Source organism: Anthonomus grandis, chromosome 8, assembly GCF_022605725.1.
Source record: "Anthonomus grandis grandis chromosome 8, icAntGran1.3, whole genome shotgun sequence".
Lineage (NCBI taxonomy): Eukaryota > Metazoa > Arthropoda > Insecta > Coleoptera > Curculionidae > Anthonomus > Anthonomus grandis.
Genome location: NC_065553.1, coordinates 27631779 through 27657033, shown reverse-complemented (window position 1 = coordinate 27657033; position 25255 = coordinate 27631779). Strand labels below are relative to the sequence as shown.

The window sequence follows — 25255 nt, the reverse complement described above, 5'->3', positions numbered from 1 at the left end:
CGGCGCTCCTCCTCACTATGTTCTTCCCGTTCGGCAATGGCTAGACGACGAGTTTCCAGATAAATGGATAGGGTGAAGGGGGTCTATAGAATGGCCTGCTAGATCTCCTGATATAACGCCGTTAGACTTTTTTCTATGGGGTCATTTGAAATCTATTGTGTTTTCTCCCCAACCTGAAAGTTTGGATGAACTTCGTCAACGCATCATCGACAGCTGCCACGATATCCCACAACATCTTTTTGAAAATGTCCGTCAGGAATTTGAACATCGCCTATATCATTGTTTGGCCAAAAACGGGCAAAATTTTGAACACTCATTGAAATAAAAACTGATATTTTCATGTTTTTGTTTTCTATCTGAATAAATTAAGATAAACAAAGATTTTTCTAATTTTCTCGAAAACGAATCAACCGATTTAAAAAAATCAAACGTCAAAATAAAAGACTTCGAAAGACCTTTTAAACAAGCTATTACTCGATATCCCTTGCCATTTAAAATTTTTAAGGGGATGACCCTGGGGGGCAGAGGGTGAAAGGGGGTGAAGTAATTTTAGGTTAGAAAGTTGTCCCCCTTGATAAACCTTTTGACGTATTTCGGCGTTTTTTTTAAACAGTAGTTTTCGATAAATCCGTGGTGTGAAGTTTTCAAATGAACACCCTGTATATATATATATATGTTAATATTAAACACTACGGTCCTTTAAAAAAACCAATAAAGTTCAAAACACACTGTCGTCACTCGTCTATCTCTACTGGCCGATATCTCTGATTCGATAGGGAGTAGAGCCAATTTGTTGACAACACGCTTTAGGATCCCACTCTTGGTCCGTAGAGTTACAACCCTTATAATGTCATCCTTGCCAGGGTGAGTAATGACAACTCGTCCCAGAGGCCAGCATTCCATTTGGTTCTTACTTGAAGCAATTGTAGATATTCCTTGCTCCAGCGAGCCCAGAAATAATGCTTCATTAGTTGGATGTGCGAATAGCGTTTTACATTTTTCACCTTGTCGGCCTTGAGGTCCCTTTCAGGAATGGCTGTTAACTGTTGTCCGATTAGGAAATGCCCAGGAGTCAGTACTTCGAGGTCGCAGGGATCGGAAGAGATGGGAGTTAGGGGACGATTATTTAGAATTGCCTCGATTTGTATCGCAAATGTATAAAATTCCTCGTAATCAAAATGTATTCCGCCCAATACTCGCTTTATATGATGTTTGCACGCTTTTACCGCAGCTTCATGAAAACCTCCAAAGTGACCCAAGATAATCTTTGAAAGAGCTCGATTCCTCCAATTTTCGAATGGCTACTAGTTCATTGTTTGCCCCCACGAAATTAGTAGCGTTGTCCGAAAAAATATTATCGCAAATGCCTCTTCTTGATACAAAACGCTTTAAAACGCTTAAAAACCATTACTGGTTAAGTCAGAATTTGCTTCAATGTGGACCGCCTTAACGGCTGAACAGACAAAAATGCATATATATGCCTTAATAATTTTGTTTGTCTTCGTCTTACTCGCCTTTATTTCAAAAGGCCCGGCATAATCTGCGAATACTGACGAAAATATGCACGATGGTGTTACTTTATTCGAAGGCAATTCGCCCATTTTCGAAAATACACTTTTATGAGGACGGACTTAACTACTACTAAACTACGACTAAAGCAAACTAAACATTTACGAATTCGAGATCGCACTGCACTTTTCAAATCAAATCAAATCAAATCAAATCAAAAATGGTTTATTTGTCAAAATGTACAGTTTTATAGGTCAATAAAAATTACAAAGAAAAAAAATTACATTGACAAATAGGACTATTCTCTCGATTATAAAACCGTTTTCCCTAGTTAGCACAAGCAAAGAAGGGATGAAAAAGCCCTTTACAATTTACAGAAACAATTTTACAAAAATAAAAATACCGTTTTCATATAGGAATGCAAAGTAAGATATAGAATTAATTAACCTAAGATTTTAAGACAGGCAGCGGCAGTGCGACAACGGACGAGCGCAAGGAGAGAGGACAGACGAGGCGAAAAAAGACCCCAAAAAATAACCCCAAGATGCGTGCATCGGCCTAGGCTATTAAAAAATATACGTATGTATGTTACGGAAAAAGAAAGAATAAAACTAAAAACGGGATTTTAAAATATAATCTCCGAACATTCCACTGAAAATTAGCATATTATATACACATGTATATATTCTGTTACATGTTACTATTTCTTGTATTATGTTATTATACGCATTATCACATTTTATATATCACCCTACTTGAATTAATTGCCAATTATTTGTTCCATAAGTAGTTTAGATTTTATTTGACCAGAGAAAGCTCCCAAGGGCATTTGCTTTATGTCATTGTTTAAGCCATTCCACATTTGAACAGCTACATACTTAAAAGAACGTTGAAATGCTGCGCTTCTATGCAATGGTACGATAAAAACGTTATTTCGTGTGGCATGCGCATGTTCGAATTCTTGAAACTGACTTCTTAAATTAAATGGTTGATTATTATTTACTATGCGATATACAAAATTATACATATGTAGCTTTCTTCTATTGTTCATATTTAATATTTTATTATTATTGAGATAAGGCGATATATGGTTTCTATAGGGGATACTATAAGAGAATCTCATACAGGAATTTTGGACTTTTTGTATAATTTTTTTATTTTGTGAAGATAAAGAATTTCCATAGACTACGTCACCATAATCAAACAATGACAAAATAAGACTATCGCACAATAAGTACTTTTGTTTTGCCGATAAATTTCGCTTAAACTTAAAAAGTTTTTTTAAACGTAAATAAGCAGTTTTCGTTTTATTTTTTATGTGTAATTCAAAAGAGAGAGAGCTGTCAAATATAACGCCTAAATTTTTTGCCTCGGAAACAACAGGAATTGAAGTATTATCAATAGATATAGGATTTAAGGATAAGTTGTGTTCGAGCCTTTGCCTTATATTAAAGTTGGAGCACATAATAAGAATTTTAGATTTTGTGGCATTAAGCTTAAGATTATGATTTTCTGCGTATTTATGTAGACTAATTAAATCACTATTAAAATTTTGATAGAATAGATTTATATTATTAAGGTGAATTGGAATATAAACTTGGGAATCATCGGCATATTGTTGCAAAGTGGCGTGTTTTATTACTTTGTACATATCAGCCACGTAAATAGAGAAAAGTAACGGCGATACTATAGAGCCTTGAGGTACTCCCTGGTTAAAAGGTGTAAATTCTGAGTAATGCTTTTCAGACTGCCGAACCACCATAACACAACTGTCTCTATTACGCAAATAATCCTTGAAAAAATTTACACCGCTCTCTGAAATACCAATATATTTTAATTTTGCCAATAACATATCATGGTTAATCGTGTCAAAAGCCCTACTAAAGTCCAATAAGGCCATACATGTTGGCTGACCATTCTCCTCATTTACCCTAATATCATTTAAAATACCCACCAAACTTGTAGACGTGCTAAAGTTTTTTCTGAAACCGGATTGACAATCGGGGATAATTTTATGTTTATCAACAAAATTTGAAATTTGATTAAAAATATGTTTTTCCAGAATTTTAGATGATGCTGGTAGAATACTAATTGGTCTGAGATCTTTATGCTCTTTTGGATTTGAATTTTTTGGAATGGGTTTAATAATTGCCCTTTTCCACACATTTGGAGACTTTTGTTGAAGAATACATTCGTTAATAATATGCAATAAAGGACTTAAGCAAAAAGGCAAACACAATTTTATATCTTTTATAGAAATACCATCGATTCCCGTTGCATTTGATTTAATAGTCGAGATTATTTTAATCATATTGTCTTGGTCCAAAAGCTGGAAATTAAGTTTTATATTATTTATGGTATTATTTTGATAAAATTCAATACATTCTTTACTTGTAGTATCAGGTAGGGTGGAAACAGTATTAAAAAAATTGCCAATATCTGTTGGATTTGATATGTTAGTAGGTAGCTCGTTTTGATATCTTTTTCCTTTGGTTAAGAATAGTTTATCTGCTATTCTCCAAAATTCTTGTCCTTTTTTGTTTGATAATTCATTAAAAAATGTTATTTTTTCTCGTATTATAGCATGTTTTGTGTAGTTTCTTAGCTGTTTATAATATTCAAAATGAGGCTGAGATTTACTTTTCAGATATTTTTTATGAGCACGATCACGTAATTTAATAAGAGTCTTTATATTTTCGGTTATCCATGGACAGTATATTTTCTCTTTAATAATTTTATTTTTAGTCGGAGCATGTGTATTTAAAAGCTGTAAAATATGTTCATTAAAAAACTTCACTTTGTCATTAATATCTATAAGGCGGTACATCTGATCCCAATTTATAAGCAAACCATCGTTTATAAAATTTTCCATATTTATGTTGTTATAAACTCTGAAAGTCATGGATTTTTTTTTAACCTTTATGTTATCATATTGAAATATTGAATAAATCAGATTATGATCCGTGACTGTTTCTGCTATGGCAAGCGACTCTGAGTTTAATGACACCAAATCATTACTGCAAATTATATAATCAATAAGGGTACCATCACCAGTGTTCATGTTAATTCTTGTTGGTTCTGTAATACGCTGTGAAACATTGAAATATTCTAAAATAAATTTTAATCTATTTGAATATGTATTTTGTTTTAAAAAATCAATATTGAAGTCGCCTGTTATAATTACGTAATCGAAACTTAAAGTTAACCTAAAAAGATCCTCCAAGTTATCTAAAAAAGCTGGTATGCTATTGGCAGGTGCACGATATATCGTAATAAGGGCGAAAGATCGTTTTTTAATTGAGAATGATATGCCCAATACTTCCAAATTATTAAAAGCCAAATTTAAGTTGTTAAATGTAACAGAATTTTTTATATATAGTGCAATTCCTCCACCACGGCCCTCTCTGTCTTGTCTTATTAACTTATATCCTGGCAAATTGAAACATTGGGTTTCACAGTTTTTATCAAGCTAGGTTTCCGTAAGGGCAAAAAAATCAAAAGGATCCTGCGACATATACCAAGAAAATTCGTCAAATCCTGTATTCATTGACCTGATATTTAAGTGACCCACCGATAGGTTTCCCATAAAATTACCTACCAAATCCTGCATGATATTTTGATTATCCGATACACGCACACTACTGAGATTATTAGCCATAATCTATACAATTAATTTTAGTTTTAGCCCCCCGTACCCCTCCCCAAGCTCCCCCGACCACAACTGCAGCACCAATCCTGCCATAACCAATTAAAATAAAACCCTGCATTTTCAAAACAATAACACAGCAAAGCACCGGTACGCATATATACAACCACTCCAGATATATAAATTCATACCCCTTGAAATGGCAATACCTTTTAACAACAGTTTAAAAGAAAGAAAATTATCCTAGTAAACCAACCCAAATATTAAAAACGAAATTATAACAACACCAAACAACCCCACAGAATATTTTAAATATGTATTTAACATATTGAAAAACAGCAGAAAAAATCTAACTTTTCCTACCCTTACCTAATCCTAATTACAAAAATTATGTTCTTGTTTATTCATTCATTTCTTTTTTTCTTCAGAAATATAGTGTGCAAATGACAATAAAAGAAAACATATCAAAAAGTACTTACAATTCGGTGTTAAACACAATCGCTTTATTCACTATTTTTTAATCCGGATAATTCTATTTCGTTGCCAATTCTGTGCACAGAACCACCACACTTCACATATATGTTCCCATTAAGGGTCCATACATTTGTTTTCCCGAATTGATTTACTGCATTATTTAACAAGGCTAAACGGAGCCTTGTAAGGTCTTCCTTAATTTGGATACCACTTTTATGTAAATATTTACGCGATTTGAAAATGGACACACGCGCAGCGTCATTTGTGAACTGAACTAAGATCGCCGGTGGTCTATCGTTAAGGTTTTTAGATGGTACGCGATAGCATTTTTTGATGTCGGAATTCTGAATATTACATTTTAATTTTTTAGTAAAGAGGTCTTGAACTGTAGCACGTACATCTTCGCTTTCTTGAGCCTTAACACCAAAAATACGTATGTTGAGACTGCGCAGAGACTGTTCTTGGGAATCCATGTTGTCTTTTACTTGTTGATATTCCCCTTCTAGATTTTTAAGTTTTGCTTCCAGGGATGTTATTCTGTCATTCTGCTCCTTAAATCTTTCTTCGAATTTGTTCTCAACGATCCTAGCCACCTTGTCAGCTATCTCTTGGAGAAATTTGTCATTGAAGTTGGCCATAATCGTCGATTTAATCTCCCGAAGATCGGCCGATGACAGACCCATATTTGTAGTTTTGACAAGCTTAAATTCAGCACCAAATTAGCAACTTTTACTGAAAACTTCACAACCACTGGATAAAGTAAACCTTAAAGTTTACTTTGCGATGCAGAGGAATAATTTTAAAAACTTGGGGACAATATATTTTAGAATTATTTGAGGAGCGGTCCTAAACGCAACCGATTAACTATACCACGCCATCTATCCTCAGATCAAAAACTACCGATCAGCCAATATTTCTGCCTAATATGGGATAATGTGCATTGTGCACCAGAATGAAACGTCCGTAAATTCTCAAAATCTATTATTAAATTCGTGAATGGATGTTTGCTAGGTAAAACTATGGGATATTTGAGATCAAAACTTAATCTCGAATTTTTTAATCGTCCGCCGAGTCCACCTCGACGATCCAGAAAGGGAGACAGTATCTTTAATTTACTTTTCGAATTCACTTTGTTTTTAGTTTTTAAATTAAGTATTTCACCCTCAAAACAATCGTTTTGTACTAAAATTACATGTGCTGTCTCGCTTCTTTCAATTTCTGATAAAGCAAGAGATCCATGCTTCCTTTGTGTGGCCAAAATTTTACAGTTTTCGCAAAACCGAAAGCAATAGGCGACGGTACGGCTTAATTTCTTTAATTTTGAAAAGCGAGAAAAAATTTCAAAATTCTTGGATTTGGTTACTTCGACGTGTAAAGATGTAATTCTAACTTCAGGAATTTCTTTCTTCGAGCCAATAAAATTCTTAATGTTTGAATTTGATGGCCATTCAATTTGATTTCGAAAAAACGCGGGCCCATGTAACCAGAGATCCGAATGAATTAGATTTTTAAGATTCGAGCCGCGTGATATAATATCAGCTGGATTGTGCTCCGAAGCAATGTAATTCCAATCTATGATATTCGAATTTTGTTGGATTTCTGCGACACGGTTGGCAATAAATGTTTTCCAATTCTAGTCAGTCTATACTCTTCCAGTTTTAGGTTCTTTGGAAATCCAGTTTAGAACTATTGTAGAGTCCGTCCAGAGATAAATTCGCGAAAAATCGATGTTTAAAGCCTTAAGGCATTTTACAAACAATCTAGTTACAATTAATGCTCCCAATAACTCGAGCCTGGGAAGGGTTTGGCATTTTATTGGACTGACTCTTGACTTAGAGCAAAGTAAATTACTTTGAATGTTATCATCTGAGCCTATGGATCTGATGTATATGCAGCATGCATAAGCGCATTCGCTGGCATCTGAAAACCCATGGATTTCGATTATTTTTGGATACTTAACGAGAACTTGACGAGGAATCTGCATTAAGCCTACTTGGCAAATTTCATTTTTTAAATTCAACCCCAATTATTTTGTCTGGCAAATCGTTATCCCAGTCAATTTGCAATCTCCACAATTTTTGTATAATAAGTCTAGCCCGGATTGACAAAGGACCTAAGATTTATGTAAGCCGTAACTGATTGTTTTGGCTCTACTATTGATTTAGGTGTTTTATTTATGCTTTTCTTGCTTTGAGAAGCCGAAAGTGTGGAAGAAAGGATTTTTTTTTTGTTAGGGAAAGGTGGGATGTGGGATAGAATTTTTTTTGGAATTAAGATCTTACCTTACTTCAGCTTTGGGTGGTAAATGAACAAATTTTGAAGTGGAGTGGCTATAATATAGCGGGTTGGGAAGACTATTCTCCACAAATGAAAATGCCAGTCTTTTGTCAAGAGTTATGCATTTCGATGAGTTCACTCATCATCATCAGACTCTAACACTATATAGATGTGATGTTTACATTAGATTGGTATTTCCATTTGTGGAGAAAAATTTTCCTGTCCTTTCCAACCCGCTAAACTGGTCCTCTTTAAAAATGTGAAAAAAAAAGTTAGTTATTATGTTAAATTTAAAGAAAATGCAATTTTAAAATTTAAGATGGCAGTTAGGCCCTTGGGTGGTCATTTTCAGAACTTAAAAATATTTTCCAGGGATTCTTCATGAGCGATTTACCCAATAATTTTTTTACTTCTAGGTCTTACGACAAACGGTTCCCGAGGTATGGCCGAGGAACAGACTTTTTAGGTCACCCGGTACCTTAAAATATACCTCCAGTACAGTCTGGTTTTCGGAAAAATCATGGGACAGCTGCAGCCCTGAGAAAAGTAGTTTTTGAAATATCAGTCAATAACTCCTCATGTTTTTCTTGCCTGGTACTGTTTGATTTCAGTCCAGGCTTTTGGTCTCATAAATCGTACCAACCTTCTGGCTAAAATGAACTTTGGTTCTTCAGCAAATGTTTGCAAATGGTTTCTTCTAATCTTCAACTGAGGATTAGAAATTTGATTTGATGGGGCAAGATCTGAACATGTTGAAACTAAGTATGGAGTTCCCCAGATAATAACGACGTCAATAACGACTTACCTGTTGGTGTTCGTTGCTAATTCAGGGCCGGCCAGATTCTTTTACACACTGCTACTCTGTCTCTAAATCACGTTTTTTGGAGATGCCTGTCGGTTCGAAGCACAGACAGAACAGAACAGTAGTTGGGAAACATACTGCCATTGGTTAATGACTTCTGGGGTAGGAGTTTCATCCCATCCAACACCTTGGATCCAAAGACGCCGAATAAGACATTTAGCAACTAATACAACTGGAGCTATAAAACCTAAAGGATCATAAATCTTGGCTATCTCGGACAACATAACTCTTTTGGTGCAATCACGAGCAATTGGCTTCACTGAGTAGGAAAAGACGTCCAACACCGGATTCCATTGCAATCCCAGGATTTTGAGGGTACAATTGCTCTTGTCATTAAAGGAGACATTTTGTTGAAGACTTTCAGGTACAACAGCTCATTACAGTTAGAGGTCCACTTTCGAAGCTCAAATCCACCACAAAAAAGTAAACCTATCAACTGCTTCTGAAGTTCCATAATTTCGTCAACCGAATGACCAAATCCAATAATATCGTCAACAAAAGTTGACTTTAGAAGAATATCATGAACAAGAGGAAATTCCTTTCCATAATCTTCTACTAGTTGGTGTAAGGTCCGGATGGCTAGGTATGGACTACAATTTAGACCATAAGTAACTGTACACAAGTTATATTCTTCGATAGGTTCTGAAGAATCAAATCTCCATAGAACCTTATGGTCTTTAAAATCCTGCTCATGGATGCAAGTATTCCTATACATTTGACGAATATCAGTACTAAACACGATGGGAAAAAATCAAAAAGTCAATAAAATGGTGATAATATCATTTTGAAGTTTTGGATCTGGCAATAAAACATCATTTAAACAAAGATTATTAGACCCCTTGGCTGATCCATCAAATACTACTCTAATTTTTGGAGTTCCATTATCATCTTTGACAACACACTTCGGTAGAAGTACAAGGTATCATGTGGTTTTGGTCTAAATAATCTTGCATAAAATTATTATACTGAGTGCGAAGGATTGGATTTCGAATTAATCGGTATTCCAACAAATTAAAACGCCTCAAAGCTTGATGCCTGGTATCACCTAAGTCAGGGCATGCTTGTTTGAATGGAAGGCATAATACATAACGTCGGTCAGGTCTTTGAGACCAAGTAGAAACAAAGAAAACTTCACGTTTTTGTTCCTCAGGACCTAAAGGTACCCTAACCCTATCAGGTATGTCCTCAAGCTACCAAAATCTATGCAAATTACATCGAGAGAACTAGGAATTGGGATGGTACTTGGCACAGAGGTACACAATGACACAAATTCCTTGGTGGGAGTATTATTTCCACCTACTAAAACCCATCCAAATATGGTTTTAATAGCACATGGACCACCATTAGTCCCTTTTCTAAGACCTGGAAGAATAATCTCAGAAAACAACGGAATACCTAGGAGCATTTCAACACTGTGGGGTAAACCAAAATGCTTGTCTGCTAAGTCCAGACCCTTCAAATATTTCCACTTGGTGGTATTAATGGGAAAGGTTGGTGTATTTCCACAGATGGAATGCACAATAATGGCTTCAAACTCCAAAGATAGGCCAATTTTGGACAATACTTTTAGGTTAACAGTACCTAATGATAAAAATGTAGACTTATTATTTATACCTTGAATAGGAATACGTCTGGGTGTAATAGGTAAACCAAGTCGCTTTACACAAGATAAGGTCACAAAATTGGTTACACTAGTACAATCAAGAATGGCACGATAGGGCATCAAATTTTGGCTTATATTATATACTGCTATTTCAGCTGTAGCAAACAAGGTAGAGTCTTCATGGGAAATCAGACTTGTCAAACAAGGAACAGGGGAAATGGTACTATTGGTAGGGGATTCACATACATTGGGAACATTATTTGATGGTTGAAAGTGCAGCAAAGTATGGTGTTTCTTCGAACAAACTTTACACACCTTGGTTCCAGGACATCCAGACACACTGTGAGTCTTGGAGAAATAATTGAAACACATACGTTGCTGTTTCACAAAGGAGTATCTTTCTGCAATCTTTGCCTCAACAAACTTGTCACACTTTATAAGGGGGTGTGAATCTAGTTTACAAAGCAAACATTCATGATCGACATTGGTCATAAAAGTTTTCGTTGGCACCACCTGTTTTAATTTATTGGGGTCATAAGATTCCTTTTGTCTTGAAGTGGGTTGGGAGAATCCTTTGACTCATTCAGAAGAACACTATTTTCCAGAGCTCTACATGTTTAATTTAGAACTTTAGTTAAATCAACATAACTAGGAATGGGTTTATCACTGCACTCAACTTCAAATCGGGTTTTTAAAGAAGAATCAATCTTCTGCAATAGCAAATTTAATTTGGTGAAATCCCACAAATCAATTCCCTGCAAAGAATTTAAAGCTTCCATATTTTGAGAAAATGTGGTGATAAGCTTTCTTAGATCATAGGCAGAATGAGTTTTTGCTACAGGTCCATTATATATAGCAAGCCAATAATCAGTTGCTAGGGCTCTCTTATTCTCAAAACGCTCAATTAAAGCATTAAATGCTACATGATAGTTGGCTTCTGTTAAAGCAATGTTTTTAATAACGTCAGCTGCTTCACCTTGAACAGGCCATTTGGAGATGTTGGAATCTTTGTATATCGGAGAGGGATCTTTCCTCATGGACAAGGGTTCTAAATAGATCATAAAAGGCAGGCCAATATTTTCTGTTCCCAGAAAACACAGGGACTTTGATTCTTGATAGATCAAGATCATGTTCATGATCTTCACTTGGTAATTCACCAACAAAAGTATTGCTGCTCTTAAAGGCACTTTTCGGGATAACATCCACTGAAGGACTTAATTCTCTAATTAAAAAATTAACTGTATACTTCATTTCATCGAAGTTGTGTCCAAGGGAATGTTGCTCATCCTGTTTGTCATCATCTAAACAAGATAAAATGTCTTAAGTGCAAGGTATCAAAGGAGGAACCTATACTAGGAAGATCGTTTAAGCGGACCTTCAATAGATTCAATTTGGATGGTTGGTCTTGACATTGAATAGCCAAATCATATATGGCTTTCATACGATTAATATAGGGCAGACGCTTTTTTATTAATCTAGCTGCTTCTTTCTTATCTGTAGACATGACGACAACTATGAATGTTAGGCAGCAAATAAATCAAACTTTAACAATAAACGTTAACAGAAGATGGTATCCAAAACAAATCGGAATATTTGAGGATAAACACTAGTTAAAACAACGGGGATTTACGTTGATTTCCACAAAGGAATATGGTACGGTAAGGCATGAACCATTATCTACTACTATTAGATAATAAAGTCCAAAATTCTACTGGGGAAAATTCACAAAAGGTAAACAATCAAAATTGGGTTAGGTAAACAATAACAAAACCTTGAGGTTATGTCTTGTCACAACAGTAGGCTGAAAACCGACCGGTTATAGGTTAGAGCACGATACACTCACAACGGTATGTTCCTCGTTTGACACCAATTAGTTCATTTCGCGCAATGACGTAGTCTGGCAGGCAGCGTCTGATTACCGTCCAATTCCTATCACTTTCTCGGTTCATTTTATGGCGTTGTTTGTATAGTTTTTCTGAAATTTTTGGAAGCTGGTGAGTTTTATTTATTTACGTGTTACGTGGTTATTGTGTATTATTATTTATTTATATTAGAAGTGAATTTAAAATTAGATAAGCATTATTTTATTAAGTTGTTTTTTGTTTTATCAAAATGTCTAGTTCTGCCGTGGCTAGTTGTATTCAACTGTTTTTAAATACAGGGTGTTGAAAAAAACACTTTTTGACTTTAAGAAGCTCTAAAACCAATACCCTTAAAAATAGAGAAAAACGGATTCTCTTTCCCATCTTAACTTTTTAATACCTATCTTTTGAAATACATGTCAAATATAAAACTTGTCAGAAAAATCTGTCAAAAATATTGAGAGGTGTCATATTTGGCATGTATCTCAAAATTAAAAAGTTAAGATAGGACAGTAAAAGCCGTTTTTCTCTATCTTTAATGGTATTGGTTGTAGAGTCTCTTAAAATTATAAAAAGTGTTTCTTTCCACACCCTGTATTTAAAAACAGGTAAATAAAACTAGGGCATGTGATACACCAAAATGTTTATAATTTTGTGTAGAATCCAAAAATTTTATTACATACAGGGTGTTCTATTTAAAATAAGAAAGTTGGTATTGACCACGGCTACATGAGACACCCTGTATACAAAGTTTTTATTGCAAATAATGCGCAACCAAAAACAAAAATCGTCGTGTCCGAGCGTTTTTTTTTCGTACACTCCCCTGAATTTTAAATGAATTTAGACATAACTTTTGGGACGCACTGTATACCCTTAAATTAATATTTAATTTAACATTTTAGCACGAATATGTTCAGTCCATTTTAAAGAAGACTGCTTTGAAATACCTCTGAGAGAAAAGCTATTAAATTACACTCCCAAAAATGCACACCATTTAAAGTACAATTCCGTGCCAACATTAAATAAAGGCAACTAAAATAAAGGCAAAAATTTTGACCTGATTTCCCTGTTATTAATTCAACTAAAACAATAAACTAAACATATCTGTGGTATATACTTATTTCTCATTAATATAAAAGCACAAGGCTTTTGAACTTGTATAATTGGCAAACAATAAATAATGTGTACCTACTAATTAATAATATTATGTATTAATTAATTTAATAACTATTAAATACTAATTATTATGTACTAAAAATATCTAGTATCCTTCAAAAAATCGCAGAAATATCAAATATACCATCTAATTATGCATCGCGCCCGAGAACCTTGTCTGCCGCATTACGTCACGCGATCGCCGGGCGGATGCGCAAGAACATACCGTTGTGAGTGTATCGTGGGTTAGAGCAACCGCTCAACTTCTCGGACAAATGGAATTCGTCACTGGTGCAGCAGGAATGCTACTTAGTGGAACGTTGCAATATAAAAAAGGTAAACAAACTATTTTGTAAAGGAAAAAAACCTGAAATTCAAAAAGTCTTGCTATGTACGCAAACGTTTCGATTAAACACTTGAAATATGCATATTAACAATAAAGAGGACTAAAAAATTTAAGTGCGATTCGCGTTATATGGCTCGCAAGGATCAAATGTCAAGTTTAAAAAAAACTTAAATGGTTAGTCTAGAATTGCTAGCGTAGCTAGGTTTTGAAGGACCAGGAAAATATTATAAATTATATTTTTATCCCATTTACGGCGTCAATAACGACTTACCTGTTGGTGTTCGTTGCTAATTCAGGGTCGGCCAGATTCTTTTACACACTGCTACTCTGTCTCTAAATCACGTTTGTTGGAGATGCTTGTCGGTCCGAAGCACAGACAGAACAGAACCTCCGTATGGAGGGGAAACGCGCACCTGTCGAAGTCATCATTGACGCATGCACGCGTTGCAAATTGTAATTGGTCAAATTGAATTAAGTCGGATTCGCGGTGCATTCAAAAACCTCTCAATGCGGCAATTCTAAACAGATCTTCAAGAATAGATTCGGTTTTATTACGTAAATCATAAAACCGAAAGATCAAAGATATAATTTTTTCAATTTAATTTTATTACTTGGCACACAAGCCCTTATTACCATCTCGCTTATTTTTCAGTTCTTTGAAAAAAGCTGTTTATTTTAACGAGTTTTATACACAGTTTAAAATAAACAGCAAAAAAATTTTAACATATACCCTAATGTTAAGTGATTTTAAATTAAGTTTAATTAAGTAGTACAGTGAAAGTCGGATATAACGACGGCGAAGGGACTACTGAACATGGGTCGGTATAAACGGCCGTCGTTATTAAAGGACCTACATACAGTACGTCTTTTTTTCAAATATAACTATGTACATACATAATTATATATGTTATAAATTTTTTTTTAATTTTACAAAACCCTGATAATACATAGATACATACAAAACAAAAAACCAAAAATGAAAATCCAATATAAAAAAAAACTAAATTTAGGTAACGTAAGATAAACCTACATAGTACATAAAATACATTTGTATGTATGTACGGCTTGACCATTCTAGCTTGGCCTCTTGAGATTTGGTTGCGCAGTAGCCTAACGCTGATAACGCTCGGGAGGTCATTTAAATGGAATCTCTCGTGGTGCTCGCATCGGTGATTTTAGTACGGGTGCATAGTCAGTATATATTAAAGTTTTTATAAGTGTAATGTACCGCTTTTTACAGATAGACTGAACATAAACAAAATCATGCGCTGCGCACGTGATTGTATAAAACAGAGAGAGACAGGCGCTGATAACGTGTAGGGGACGAAAACAAAAAATTGTTCTCCGCTGCAGGTTTTGAATTGTGGACAGGTCGCACTGTGGGTGTCGCTTCCGAGTTCCGATTGAACCAATCAGGGCCGTCCTGTCCACCTGCAAGTTAATGATCACGTGCCCGTCACGCTTCCAGTATTGTTTTATTTTAGTCTATCTTACAGTATACAGACTTTAAATATATTATTGTATCGATTCTCGGTCTCTACAGTCAGTCTTGAAATCAGTCTCGAAGAAGAGTAATTTCCAAAGTTTAAAAATGCCTTTTACAAGTAAAGTAAAAAATAAAGTGTTAAGTGGACAAAGTCGTGAAATAGTTAGCAACGTATTGAAGTTTATGCAAGCAGAATCAGCGGCTGCTGGCAATGGTGAAGAAGTTATTCCTCTCGCAAAGGTATGTTCTGATCTGAAATTTCTCGGAATAATGGATTAGCAATGGCAATGGCCCTTAATCCCACCCAAAAGGCAAAAAGCACTTCAGTTAACCAAGAAAAATTATTTATTTTTAGGTTCATTAAAATATACCTCCAGTACAGTCTGGTATTTGGAAAAATCAGAACAGCTGCAGCCCTGAGAAAAGTGGCTTCTGAAATATCAGCCAATAACTCCTCATGTTTTTCTTGCCTGGTACTGTTTGATTTCAGTCAAGGCTTTTGGTCTCATAAATCGTACCAACCTTCCGGCTAAAATACTGATAAAATGAAAACACCTGTTGCTGCAGCATAAGGAACATACGAAGAATAAAGAACGAAGCAAAACTAGTCAACACGGGCCGTACTACAACATTTTTAACCCCCAATAAAAAGCGACCTGATCGAATAATTAAAACTCATCTGGACGAAGCGGACTTGGGAGTTTTAAGGAGAACCATTATCAACCATGTTACCGAAAAGGAGGTTCCTATTTTAAAGACAGTCCATAAAAAGTTTGTAGAGGACATGGAATACCAAAGTTGTAAAGAAAGCCTAAGAAAAGAAATACATAAAATTGGGTTTCGATGAAGGAAATTGAAAAACAACCGGAAAATTCTAATGGAACAACAGCCCATTAGAATGCTGCGGATTGAGTTTCTTAGAAGGATGCGCCAATATAGAGGAGAAAATCGACCTATAATATATATGGATGAAACATATATCCATTCGACTCATACTCATACGAAAATTGGAGTGATGAATCCCTGGCAGCACTTCAAAAACCAATAAACAAGGGGCCGCGCCTTATTATTGTGCATGCCGGTGGCGAAAATGGATTTGTCCCCAATGCCTATATTAGGTGGAAATCGCCAACACGAGTGGCGACTACCATCAAGAGATGAACTACGATAATTATAAAAAGTGGGTTTTAGAAAAACTCATCCCAAATTTGCCACAAAACAGTGTTGTGGTCATTGACAACGCCCCATACCACAACAAACAAATTGATAAAGTGCCGATAACATTGACCAGGAAAGCGGAGATAGAGGAATGGTTAAGGCTACGAAATATCGATTTCGACAAGAAACTGTTGAAACCTCAGTTATACATCATAAAAATGCACAAACCTAAATACAAGAGGTATGAAATCGATGAGCTTTTTAATAGAAATGGTCACGAGGTTTTACGGCTATACCCCCTTATCACCCAGACCTAAATCCTATTGAGCTGGTTTGGGCAGAAATGAAGGAGTATGTGGCGAAAGGAAATGTAGATTTTAATTTTAACAAAGTCATTAAGTATTGTGGCAATTTCTTTGAGGATTTTCCAATGAAAAAATGGAACGCTCGATGTGCGAGCGAGCCAAAAGGTTTAAGCAAGAATTCATTGACAAAGAACCAACAATGGATATTGTTGTGGAGGAGCTGATTATTAGGTTGGGTGAAGACAGTGACTGTGAAAGTGATTTGGATGAAAAGGATGATGATGACGACCATGATGATGACGACCACGGACGATGGCGACTTATCTGCAATCGAAGAAATTGGTGAAAATGACGAAGACCAAGTAGTTGAGGACAATAATAAAACTTATTTTAGTTTGTAAATGTGCAATATGTTTTTAAGTTATTACGTCAATATATTAATTATAGAATTAAAACTTTTAATAGAGTTTTTTTTAAACATAACAAGTTTTATTATTGTCCTCAACTAATTGGTCTTCGTCATTTTCACCAATTTTATGTATAAACCTTCGTGTTTACTCCATTCTCCAAGACAAACTAGGCTAACTAGCAGACCCAAATTAGTTCTGTTGTGACCGCCTTTATATCTCGAATCGACTAAAAAAAAAACCTGATGATTGTAAGTTTATTGGTTTAGAAGTTATCGCGTGGTATGTGTAAAAAAAAAACATAAAAATATCATTTTGATAAATTCTGGGCATTTTCCGGGATAAAAAATGTCCGACCGCTCAAAATATATTGTAATTAGTCATTTCATATACCCAGAGACCCAACTAATGATCCTGTCAAGGTTTCATGTGGTTATACCTAAAAAAAAATTTTTTTCGAGAAGAAAGCTTTTTCCGTTTTTATTCCGCTATCTACTCCACTTGACGCCATCTACGCACGGACTAAGATTTTAATAAACCGCCCGTTCTCTGTCTTTGTTTAACACTGACTCTCTCATTCGCACGTTCGCGCATCTCAGAGGCCAAGCTAGAATGGTCAAGCCGTACATATAAATAAAATTATGTAGTTAATTTAGTAAAAAATCTGTATCTTTGTTTGTTTTTTGTCACGCGAGTTAAAGTAAATTGAATCAATTTTTTTCTCAATAAAACTGGTTGTGTCTATAAGTTTTTCGTCACTCGCATTATTGTATAGTACAAAACTGTTTAGGGTCTTCACTGCTCGTAAAGCTTCTTCAATACATGGTGAATTAAATTCTTCTTCATCCTCAGACCTGCCGTCTTCACCTTGATCTTGGGTATCCTCAATTGTAAGCACCTCCGCTGCAATTTGCTCGTCACCCAAAGTACCGTTTGTGTCTAAGTGACTATCAGAATTTATGAAATCAGTCAGTCCATAATTCATCAGTTAATTTAAAGTTTTCTTTAATTACAGCTAGAGGCACATAATCTTCTGTATCAAAGTCATTACTTATTCTTCTTGCCAACTTGGCTAAACGAATGTCGTCTTCAGAGTCGGCAGTTTCCAGTGTCTGTTCTAGGAATCCGGCATGTTTAAAACAATTAATGATTGTTCGTTGTGATACCCTATTCCAGGCTTTGGGGATCATCGATATTGCGTCCAAAATATTAATGGAAGACTTCTTAGATAACTGATTATTTTCAATAATATTCATTATCTGGAACTTTCTATAATGGACTGTTAAAGATCTTATGATACCTTGGTCAACTGGTTGGAGCACTGATGTGATATTGGGTGGCAAGAATTGAAGATTAATATTGTTAAAATTTGACACTTTTGGGTGTGCTGTGCAATTATCTACTAGGAGTAAGATTTACTTTTTTTTCTTCATTAGCTCAGAGTCCCAATCTCGCAAGATCTTAATAAACAAGTCTGAAGTCATCCAGGCTTTTTTGTTAGACATGTAGGTAACAGGTAATGTCTTAACATTTTTAAAACAACGGAGGTTTTTTGATTTTCCAATAACAATCAACTTACGTTTTTCTGACCCAGACATATTGGCAGCAACAAAAAAAATAATTCTCTCTTTGGACGAACATTTTCCCTCCCTTGCACTTTAAATTTCAGTGTCACGTCTGGAAGCATTTTGTAGAACAGACCTGTCTCATCTGAGTTAAAAATCTGGTCACTTGTATACCCTTTTCCTATTTCAGGCCATACAGTTTTAAGCCAGTTTTCTGTCACTCCAGGAGGTACCCTGGCCGCTTCACCAATTATTTTTCCATAAACAATATTATGCCTTGTTCGAAAACTTTTTATCCAACTTTCTGTGGATATGTATTCCGGTCCTTTATTCAGTACCCTGCCGAAATGTTCCGGTTTTGTCTGTAGTATAGGACCACTAATTGGCGATCCTCTACTTCTTTCAACTTTAAACCAGTTAAATAATGCTTTATCTATATCTGCATGACTGGATAACCTAAGTTTCTTCTTTGGTAGCAACGTCTCATTAAATGCATTTTTTATTGCATCCCGATTGTTCCAAATTGTAGAAACACTTGAATGTGATAAGCCTAACTCGCTTGCAATAGCAATATTGGATTCACCTTCCTCAAGTCTGCAAATTATTAAGCCTTTTTTCTCAACGGACAAAGCTTTTCTTTTTTTTTTAATTCATTTTAACATTACGTAATACGCTACGTCTATACGTATGCACAAAATTCCGGCATTAAATAAAAAGTACATACATAAACAAAGAAAAGCATTTATCAGATCGACAAACAGGTATTTTCCCGGCCTCCGGTTCCGGTAATTCTCCTAAGAATAACTTGTAGTTATTGGTTACAAATGATTGCTGTGTGAATCACACGTTCGGTCGTTATATCCGACCTTCCACGTGAAACATCTTTTACATAAGGACGCTAAAAGCGACTTGGTCGCTATAACCGGCGTCGTTATAGACAAACTTTTTTAGACTTGCGTTACATATAAATCCAACCAAACTTCCCAGATTTCGTTGTAATAAGCGACTTGTTTTTATAAGCAACGTCGCTATTCGTGACTTTTACTGTATTATATTTGAACAATCCAAGAATATTGTATTTTTTGTTGTAAAATAAATGTTGTAAAATAAATGTGTGAGTATTTTTTTTCCTTATATGTGTACATCATAATTTTAGAACTTGGGTTTATATTATTTTATTTATACTCTTTTTTTTACTTTTCTTTGCCATGTAGATTTTTCTGCTATAGAAATATAATATTTATTATATAAAAAACTACCTAAACAATATCTTTCAAAATTAACCGAAATTTAATATTTTAGTGCTTTACCTGAAATATCTGCCACCCCCAATCTTGATAGGTGGTATTTCCAGTGAACTGGTACATGTACCATAAACTTTCAATAAACTCGGGCCTGAGTAAATTGTGAGCATCATTCGATTTTACATACATATCATTTGAGTTTTCTCCCTGAAAATTTACATTTATTCACATATTAATAATAATTTATATTCAACTACGAAGCAAGTAACTATAATCCTTTAGAATTTATTTCTTTTATATAGATTACCTGAATATTAAAATAGGTAATCTCTGGAGCTAAAAAGGTAGGCTGTTGTGCGTATGTTTGATAACACGTGGTTAGTAAATCTTCCGCCATTTTTAAATGCGAGTTTGGTAGGCCGTTATGTGCACCTATAAAAAAAGAAGGCCAATTGCACCATCACAGAGTTAAATATTTCATAATTTGTATGCATTTATTTTCTGGGTGTCAAATAATAAATATTTAAAAACCAAACATTTTTAGCATAGGCTTTTACAATTAATATTTTTATTATTAGGTCACAATTAATTAATTTTTTAAAATAAGTTAAAAATCTCCAAATATTAAATTGAAATAGTCCTTCAAGGGGATGATAGCTGACCTAAGTTCGAATATTTTAACCATGACCAAACACACACAGATCGAAATCAATATTTAAATTTTTTACTGTGTTTTGATTAATTTTTAATATTTTTTATTTAAACTTGAATTTTCTCCCAATAAATACCAGAATTTCACACTTGGGTACTACAGCGCAAATTACAATTGATATCTAAGCTTCAACGTTTATTTTGTTTTGTCTTATGTTTGTTTGATCAAATATCATGAACTCCAAGCATTTGTGTTAACTGAGCAGTGGCGGCTCGTGACATTTGACTATGGAGGGGCGCGCAAATCCAAATAAATATATACTTACTAATAAATAAAAAAATATAACTGGACGTACCTAAGTATATGTTATAATATCTGAGACATGACGGTTTGCAGTCATCATGGTACAATCACAAAAAGTTTGCACATAAATGTCTTAATTTGGCAATCAAAAATAAAGAACATTGTTACAAAACAATCGCATTTACACATCACGGAACCTCGCACGAAAATATTTTTGCTACCTCTCTACGGTTTTAAAAACAATAACAAGTAACTTTAAAACGTGAAGAAAAATTATACTTATTAATAAATGTTCAATAGGTACTTAAGCTACTTCCTACAAGTAAAATCTGCTCGACGGTCTTTCATATTTATAAACCTTTCCATTACTTTTTTATCAAAATTGTTTATTTCCATCACTAAATTTCTATTGATGGACATCATGTCTAAAGCATTAAGTCTTTCATTAAGCATAGTACTTCGCAGGAAGGTTTTTATTCGCTTAATGGTGGAAAAATTGCGCTGGGCCTCTGCAGTTGTCATTGGGGTCGTCACAATGATATTTAATAATTTTATTGTTTCGGCAAATGTTTCGCCAAGATTATTTTCTAAAATAAATGAAAGCAAGTTCATAGCTCCAATATTTTGTGAGAAATCTGGTCTTGAGTAACTGAACTAGATTCAGTTCTTAATCTAATTTTACATAACATTGGATAAAAAGTAACTACATTATCTGCAATATCCACTGGAAAGGTCTTGTTATATTTTGGATACGCTTCTTTATCGAACAAGTTAGCTGCTTGAAGATGACCTCGATAGGAAAATCTGTCCTTCGCTTAGGTAACAACTGTATCACATACCTCTTTTGCAATAATACTTCTCAAGTTATCGTCAGTTCTTCTTCTTTTGACACTTTCAAAGTTTAATTCTACATTAGCCTTAATATTATCGGTGTCGTTTCTTATTTTGGCAATGCTTGATTCAAATATCGACAGATCCTTTTGCAATGACACACTATCCTTACTTTTTGACTGGAGCTGATTATAAAGTATGTCCACGTGCGGCATAATTTTGTGAAAAAGGGTAAGCCAAAATAAGAATTCTGGATCCTCTAATGCTCTCCTTAAACTTCAAAGATTAAGAAGCTTCATTTGACGTCACACTTTTCTCACATTTCTGCTTAATTTCTTGAAAAACCTCAATTAATTCTTCGCGATCTTCATAAACAGTATTCACGGTGCGAATATTATAATTCCATCTGGTTGTTGCCACTCTAGGCAATTTTCTATGTACTATTTCTTGTAGTACATCACATCAGTGGCAGAAATCGGAGGAATTTGAGAAAAAAGCTGGTATTGCAGACAGATTATTAAAAAAAACGCGTACTTTCGGATTTTGAGATACCGATTTTTGCATAATAAGGTTCAGCTGGTGAGCATAACAGTGAACAAAATGCGCGTTTGGATATTTTAATTTAATCTGAGCTTGAACACCGTTAATTGAACCACTCATTACATTTGCCCCGTCGTAGGTTTGAGCTATTAATTTTTGAGGTGTCTTTAAAATTAGCGGATCAATTCCATTTTCGATACACGTTTTTAATCCTGTTGCAGTTTTATCCTTAACCTTTATAAAGCCCCAGAAATGTTCATGAATGGATCTATCAAAAAAATATCTTAATATTATTACCATTTGGCAGTTATTTGATACATCCGTAGTCTCATCGCATTGTATTGATACAAATTCCGATTTTTCAATATGGTTGGAAATTTCTTGTATACAAACATAAAGCATACACTCCAAAATATCGTTCTGAATCATTTTAGATGTTCCTTTAAAGACTGTTGAATTCTGCAAGTGTTCCTTAAGTATGACATCTAATTCTGCGGTAAAATTAATTAAATCCTTGAACAAACCCTTATTTGAAGAATCCTTAGTTTCATTGTGGCCTCGAAGTGCCAATTCAAAGGCCCCACAAAATTTTACGCAGCTAATAATTCTCATTAAAATGTGCCTATTATTTCTTATTTCATCATTATGCTTAATTAAATTGTCTCTATATGCAGAACTCAACTGTGTTATACTCTATTTCAGAAGTGTATAGAGCAATAAACTGGGGAATTCCGTTCTGTTTGGCTACATTTCGTGGTAGTTCATAGGCGCAGGTACTTATAATATTTATGAATTTAATTTTCACGAATTAAATGCCTTTATTTTGAAAGAGATTAAATACTAAATAAATACTTTTAATCCTTTTGTATAGGTACCTATCTTTTAACGCTTTGTAACATGCAAAAATGGGGTCAGGTAATATATACAGACTATAAATACTTTTAAATCATATTTTAAACGTTAGTAGTCACTGCTACGCTGTAGTTTAATCACAATATTATTATCTCAATATTTAAAAAATGGAGGTATTCAGTCCAACGAAAAGATGTACTAAAAATTCTCCACTATCGCTGAGTGAAAAAGTTATTATTTTAAATGTACATGATTGCATAAAACACGATTACCCTAGTTTTACTGTGCAAGAAATTGTTGAAAAATGTTCTCGAATGAGTGGAATTGGAAAGTCCACCATTTTCAAATTGTTGCGGGAAAGAAAAGTAGCAGGTCAAGTGGAATCTCCCAAGCAAAAGCCAGGACGACCTACAAAAGTCCTTGATGAAAATGCTAAATGTATAATTCGAAGAAAAGTTCACTCTTTTTATTTTAAAAAGGAAATACCCACCCTAGATAAAATTTTAATGGAGCTTGGCCGAGATGACAGTATTCTGTTGATAACTAGAAAACTTTTATGGAAAACTTTAAAAAATATGGATTTTGCCTGGGAAAAGCATAACCGCAAAGCACTTTTACTGGAGAGCGACGAAATTGTTTGTTGGAGACGACAATACTTGAGAAGTATCAAGCAGTACCGCAGGGAGCAAAAGAAAGTTTTTTATCTTGATGAGACGTGGATTAACGAAGGTTATATAGTCCAAAAAATGTGGCAAGATAAAAATATAACCAGTGCTCGCCAAGCTTTCATAGAAGGCCTGTCTACGGGTATTAAAGTACCTTCGGGAAAAGGAAAAAGACTTATAATCACACATATTGGAAGCAAAGAGGGATTTTTAAAAGAAGGTCTGCTAACCTTTGAGTCGACTCGCACAGGAGATTACCATGAAGACATGAACTCAGACGTTTTCGAGGACTATTTTGGTGAAATGATAAAATTTCTTCCGGCTAATTCGGTGGTGGTTATGGATAACGCAAGCTATCATTCACGGCGAATAGAGAAGACGCCAACTTCAAGTTGGAGAAAGCAAGAAATTATCGATTGGCTGACTGCAAAAGGTATTGCGTTTGAAGCAAATTTGATAAAAAAAGAACTGCTGGCAATAGCAAACTTACACAAAACTCGTTTCATGAAATACGCTGTGGAAGATATAGCCGAAAAATATAATATAACTGTACTGCGCTTACCGCCATATCATTGCGAACTAAATCCTATAGAACTGATATGGGCGCAGGTAAAAGGATTTGTAGCAAGACAAAACACGACTTTTAAAATGAAAGATGTTAAGCTACTGTTTGATCAAGCCATTACGGAAGCGACACCAGAGAATTGGCGAAAAGCAGTCCAGCATGTAATTAAGCAAGAGGACAAAATGTGGGATCTTGACAACCTCATCGATCAGACAGTCGATCCTTTAATTATAATGTCAAGAGGTGATGACGGTTCGTCAGATGACGAAGAAGACTACAATCTATTATAATTTAAAATTGTTATACACTGTTCAAAAAATGCCAGATCCAAAAGTGACATTTTCAACTGTTTTACTCTACATATTATGTTCAATAAATTTGTGAAAAAACATATTATTCCATTTAAACAAAAGTAACTGTCTAAAATAAAATAGCATTTAAGTACATTAATTATAAGGTAAAAAACAAGTCCCAGTTGCACGCCTTTGGCGAACCGTTTTCAATGTTTATCAGTGGGTAACAATGGGCAAAACTCATAAATTGACCCAAAACCGGGTGGCACTACCTGCAATCAACGAAAAGAAAGAATTTTACATTGAAACTAATACCCAACTAAGGTAGTGGCATAAAATATTGGTGGATCACCAGGTACCACTTTTGCATACCTAATGAGGTTTTATTGCTCTACACACTTCTGAAATAGAGTATAAAATATTAGTCTTACCCAGTAGAGCAAACGTAGCGCAAGAATTTATATGTCCTCGTGAAAAGTCATGCTTTTTTATTTTAGCCGCAAGATGTTGTAAATAAATTGCCCAACTTGGATCGACACTACTAGAGCCAGCGACAAAAAATAACACACACGGAAAACAGTATAATAAGTTTGTTTCTTCACAACCACATATCCAATTATTTCTCAGATAAATGTCCCTCGAAAAACGGCGAGTA

The 25255-nt window shown here is 34.7% G+C and overlaps 1 protein-coding gene across 1 annotated transcript in view; it reads right to left on the bottom strand.

Moving 5' to 3' along the window:
* The window catches only part of LOC126739403 (endoplasmic reticulum mannosyl-oligosaccharide 1,2-alpha-mannosidase), a 57006-nt gene that overhangs the window by 8015 nt on the left and 23736 nt on the right, over positions 1–25255 (bottom strand). Inside the window, exons 8-9 of the mRNA XM_050445074.1 lie at positions 20207–20331; positions 19966–20106 (exon numbers count right to left, since the gene is read on the bottom strand). Of these exons, the coding sequence (XP_050301031.1) occupies positions 19966–20106; positions 20207–20331 (266 nt within the window). The remainder of the gene's footprint in view (positions 1–19965; positions 20107–20206; positions 20332–25255) is intronic.